This window comes from Ylistrum balloti, unplaced genomic scaffold (assembly GCF_031769215.1).
Source record: "Ylistrum balloti isolate Yb309-2 unplaced genomic scaffold, AGI_CSIRO_Ybal_v1 Utg369664, whole genome shotgun sequence".
Classification (NCBI taxonomy): Eukaryota; Metazoa; Mollusca; class Bivalvia; order Pectinida; family Pectinidae; genus Ylistrum; species Ylistrum balloti.
Window position 1 is genome coordinate 471,097 of NW_026781913.1, and position 6,000 is coordinate 477,096.

Sequence of the window (6,000 nt, forward strand, 5' to 3'; positions counted from 1 at the left end):
AAAATGATTTGTATGGCGCATGCCAAGACAAATACATCAACATCTTTGATGTCCCTTCAATCTAGATCAGTGGAGGTCATCCCGATGTTGTATCCATGTAAAGATGGTTGTGGTTTCTGGGGAATGGTCTGATCCAGGTTACTATGTTATGTACTGATTACTCATTGAAAGGCAATACATGACTTTATCTCCAAACTTCATGCTTCATTACTTTAATCAGATTCTTCTCTTCCTTGTTTCCATGAATGCATGAGGATTGTATGTACATGTATACAGAGGACCAGTCTAGGTCTATACCAGTGTACTTAATTTTGTCTCCAGCTGTTTTTCAATGATGGCCTAGCTACTGCCAAAAACTAAATCTCTTCTGACAAACATTTTTTTTCTAGATTGATTAACTATGGCAATGAAGGATATGATACCGTTAGATGTAAAATTTCAGTAAAATAAACAAAATTTTTAATTAATCTAAAGAGAGCAGGTGTCTCCCTTAATACACAATACTTATCTTTATATATGAATGGATGGTGCATTCCCCATTCACTAAGTCAGCTGGATGCAGGGTTTAATTCCTCAATACAGAAATGTATCTAGGCATTAACAACCCAACCACCTGGTTTATCTCAGAGAACATCAGCAGTATATGTACCAGTTCATATCTACTTGAATAATTGCATCTTTTGTGAAATAATTCATGAAACAAGACCAATTTATGAAAATGTGCAGGTTTTTTTCTTACCTATGACAATTATAAAGTAAACAGACAACTGATTTTGATAAAAATTCAAATCAAATGAAGGACCATGAATAGAATTGATAGCTGATTTTTAAGAGAAAATCTTCATTTTAATAACTGCAATTGCCTTATTCTTTAGGCACAGCACCCTAATAACAATATATCCTTTCTAGCAATCACCTGTTACCTGGTGAATGTACAACAAATTGTATATAGTAAATTTTTTGAGCGTATATAATTTTTGTATAATCATTGACTCTTTCAAAATCGTAAAAATAAAAATGGTAAAATCTGCATGTTTTCTTGTTACGATAGTACATACATGACTGAATGCCTTTTTAAAGTTGAAGTAACTACATGCACCTTAATAGTTCCTAGTCATGAATACTCCTCATGGTGATGTTTAAATCAACACTGGTACGTACTTAAGGTCTCTATCCATTCTAAAGTATTCAAGGTCTTCAAAAGTGGCCATTCCTTATTCTCAGATGTATTGCAAAAATTGCAAAAGGTACATTTTGGGAATTTTTGCAAATACAGCACAGTGTAAAAATATCCAAATATATGGTATTTAAGTCAACTTTTTAGCCAGCCTCAACCAATTGGTGGCAACATAATGGTTACACTGGTTTAACAGGTGATAATGTCAAATATAAGCTAAAGTATTGGTATTTCTGCAATTAGAAGTAACTGTATAAAGTAAACAGTATCCGTTAATACCTCATTAAACATATACATGTAGTTTGCCCAATGGACATATGACTTCGGATCAATGCTGGATATAGGGCCATCTGTAACCAGTTATGTCTATGATGTACATACAAGACCTGACATTGTACGTATGTTGGATTCTGACATCCGTATAACATACCTTGAAAGTCACAATTACCGACAGCTTTGTAGAAATTTCCAATATATACATTTATAAATTTTTCTTAAGTTCACTTACATTTCTGGAAGATAAATAGTTGAAATATATGCTTTATTCTTTCATGTGGGTAGAATCTGGCATCTAGTTTGTCAACGTAAAGTCACTAACGGTTAAGCTCCCTTACTTTATTATCTTATAGAGGGCTTACTAATAATTATATATCATCATACTGTACACAAAGTAGATTAAAACTTTACCGCTTTTCGTCTTAACTATATATTTTTGAAAACTGAAAATACTGACTCCGTTAAAAACATAAAGATGACATGCTATTGAAACAGAATAAAAATAGTTCAAGTGAAAAGAAACAATGTGGAATATTTTTGGTTTCTTTGTTTTCAACGGACTTGAACCATGTGATAACCAGATCAACTGACTAGAACCATGTGATAACCAGATCAACTGACTTGAACCATGTGATAACCAGATCAACTGACTAGAACCATGTGATAACCAGATCGACTGACTAGAGCCATGTGATAACCAGATCGACTGACTAGAACCATGTGATAACCAGATCGACTGACTAGAGCCATGTGATAACCAGATCGACTGACTAGAACCGTGTGATAACCAGATCAACTGACTAGAACCGTGTGATAACCAGATCAACTGACTAGAACCATGTGATAACCAGATCGACTGACTAGAACCGTGTGATAACCAGATCAACTGACTAGAACCATGTGATAACCAGATCAACTGACTTGAACCATGTGATAACCAGATCGACTGACTAGAACCATGTGATAACCAGATCAACTGACTAGAACCATGTGATAACCAGATCAACTGACTAGAACCGTGTGATAACCAGATCAACTGACTAGAACCATGTGATAACCAGATCAACTGACTTGAACCATTTGATAACCAGATCAACTGATCAATCATAGGAAGAAATTTTACCATTCAGACATACTCACTTATCCCCATTATATAATAGTTCTGTAGATAAACCAGGTATGTTTCCATTTAACTTTAAACTTCATGGTAAAAAGCTTGTGAGATCCTTGAACTTGGATATCACATACACATAAATGATGATAATGAAAAACATTCAATTCAATTTCTATGACTCAATGTATACACTATAAGTGTCATTACATAGCAAAAGAAACCGGAATGTTAACCTGCTTAACGTACATCCATTTTATCAGATTTAACAGGTACATATATTATTGTGAATATAATGTATGGTAACAACTGTGCTTGTGATCGATGACCTATTATGTAATCACTAGTTTCTACAATAAATGCTAATGGGGTAGATAAAATACCAGCAAGTTGCTGTGCACGCAGTAAATTGAAAATAATGTTTCAACATTTCAAAATACAAAGAATAAATCATGATTTAGTTTCAATGTTTTAATTTCAATTTTTAATTTGTATTCATATTCTAATTCTAAAAATTGAAATTAGCATATATGATAGAGCTGTGTATTGCATGCATGTAGGTCGAACTTTCTGATTGCAGTTAAATGTTGATTTATAATTTAATAACAAAATGCCTACAGTTAAAATAGAAATATGTGGGGGCTGAAGGCACAAGTTCATTTGTCCTGAAGCAGAATTTCTACCTATTATAAAATTGCAAATACCTGGTATGTCACCTAATGAGTAAGTAACCAATTTAGGAAAAAAAAATTCCGTCGTCCCACAGCATGACATTGATACTGCCATCAACTGCTGCTTAAAAACACGTTCTAGATAGATGGGGGTAGTTGGCATGATAAAGAATGAAACTTACTTTAAAGCTCTGTGATTTTTTAAAGTGTGAAATTTAAATATGTTACTTTATTTTTTTCAGGCACTATTCTTTTCTTTACAGCTTTGAATTTTAATCTAAAAGTATCAAATTGCATTATTTCAACATTTTTGCCAACCATTCTGTTCAAAAAAACGTATTCCAAATATTTTATGGAAAAAAAGTTAGATATTGCATTTCATATCTCATCCATCATGATTGTGACGTCTTTCCAGCGTTTGATTTGAGCGTCTGTAAGAAACCTCTCATGTTAAATATCTAGCCAACATAAAATTTTGACGTCTAGAAAACTTTTATTTTGAAACCGAATCCACCATCAACATCAAGTATGACGCTGTTTAGGTGTTGATTCGTCTAATGCTCACTGGATACATATCAGGGTTATATACAAAGAAAATAATGTAAAAACTTCATGCATACTCTCTTGGCACCATTTACTTAGAGTATCATACTGTGTGCCATTTTTAAAGGATTTATATTTGAAATGAGTTGTTCAACAAGATGTCATCTATTGTAAGCTAAACGCCCTTGACATCAAATAGTAAGATGTCCTACCACTGTTTCATCTGATCTCTGCAGAAAATGTATAGCCTTGATACTATGAAGAGGAAATATCATTCTACACATCAATAGTAAAGACATTTCTACTGAGACAGTTATCACGTTTGATATATAAACTGTCACAGTAAGAAAAATATCACTTTTATTAAATGGATAAGACCAATATCTCACAGATGAAATTACATAATAAATCTTTTTTACTGTAATGAAGAGAGACTGAAAGAGATTGAATTGCAGATAAATAATGGCACACATGGTTACCATAACTTAACATATTCAAGTTTTACAAATGACGAAAGGCTCTACTCAACATCTTCATATAATCAGTCAATATCAACTAGATAAACCTATTTCCCATATACTGAAAAATATATATTTTTCTGGGGCTCAATTTCTGTGGGATTTCACTCCCATCCCCCCCCCATACCCCCATCCACCATCCCCCACCCCCACAACCGCTACCTCCAACCAATCACCACACCCAAAAAATTACTTTTTAATGGTCACATGATTTTATAGATAAATATAGCTCAATAAATCTAGTAATACTTATTTTAACAGTTTATGGTCATAGAAATTTGAGGATTTCCAGCACCTGAGAAATCAATGAAAATATTTCAATCATCTAAGAACTTTTATGATTTTACAGAAATATTTATAGATAAATACATAACGAACATGAATTTGATGTTCAGGGTACCTTGGTACAGGCCACAAATTATCCTGACTTCATAAGTGTTGTAAAGTAATGAATTCAAATGCTGTATAACACGATCAAAGCCTGTGACTGATGACAATGCTTTTAACAAGCAGCGAACACTGCCTCAAGAAAGAGAAAGGCTACAAGTCTAAGCTATGGAAAACAGAAAATACCTGACATTATCATAAAATATTTAAACTGATTTATTAGATAGATAAAAAACCTCAAAAACAACCCCGATATAAACTACCTGTAAAGGTAAAAAAACCAATCAACAACCAGAAGTATTAAAGTTGTGTGTAGGCAGGAGAGTTATAAATCCACAAATCATCGCCCACTTTGTACATTTAGTATCACTATGATGTAACAGACATGTATGTAACAGACATTTAAACCAGATAGAATGATGCTTAACTCTGACTGGAAATCTATGGATTACGGGTATCACTAGAATTAATGCATACTAAAATGGTGACACTAAAACGTCTTCCAGCAAGCCTATGCTTCAGTAATCTCCAAAGTGTGATAGAGGTTTATGTTAAGTAGTTGTTTCTTTACCTTCTAGGGAACATATCAATGTAAGAAAATACTATGTTATTTATACAGTCATCCTTACCATCATCAACATCGTTCCTGGCCGCTGCCTCCAGTAAAACTATTTTTCCAGGAAACCTAACTCTTGCCCGACTGCCACTCCTTCGTTGTTGATTCTTTGATTTTTTACGTTTTGAATCCTTTTCTAATTGTTTTTCGTAGTTTGCCCATTTTTTAAGTTGCTGGGATCTACGTTTTTTTGCATGTTTTAATCTATCCTGGGTGGCCATCTTCTCCACGGAGGCAATCTCCGCAATCAAATCCTGGTGATCTGTCATTTTGGAATGTGGATTTCTCTTGGCTATATGATAGGTACAATGGGGTACAACACAGTAGTCCTTCCAGTAGTCACAGGGTCATTCTGGGCAATCCACAAGGTCACTCGAGGTCAGCCAAGGTCATACAAGGTCAGCCAAGAGTATCCATGGTGACAGTAGTTATTCCACTACCTGCAAAGACAAAGAAACAAATTTTATTAACTTCAAGGAGAAGAACATTGACAGTTTTTATAATCATAAACAGAAAGATTCTAGTATATTTCACCTTAGTTCCCATATTTTCTTTCAAGTGGGAAGTTGAACCATATTATTCCAGATTTATGCATTTTGGTTTCTGTATACAGATATACTGAGAAAGTTGGACTCCGGTTTTAGTTTTAAGTGCTTTTGTTTCTTCAGTTTCTATATACACATTGGAACCTCAGTAGTCCT

At 33.8% G+C, this 6,000-nt stretch overlaps 1 protein-coding gene across 1 annotated transcript in view; it reads right to left on the reverse strand.

The window, feature by feature from the left end:
- LOC132559813 (protein phosphatase 1 regulatory subunit 16A-like) overlaps positions 1-5,568 on the reverse strand; it is a 42,385-nt gene extending 36,817 nt beyond the window's left edge. Inside the window, exon 1 of the mRNA XM_060224443.1 lies at positions 5,313-5,568. Coding sequence (XP_060080426.1) covers positions 5,313-5,568 — 256 coding nt within the window. The remainder of the gene's footprint in view (positions 1-5,312) is intronic.
- Positions 5,569-6,000: the final 432 nt, after the last annotated feature.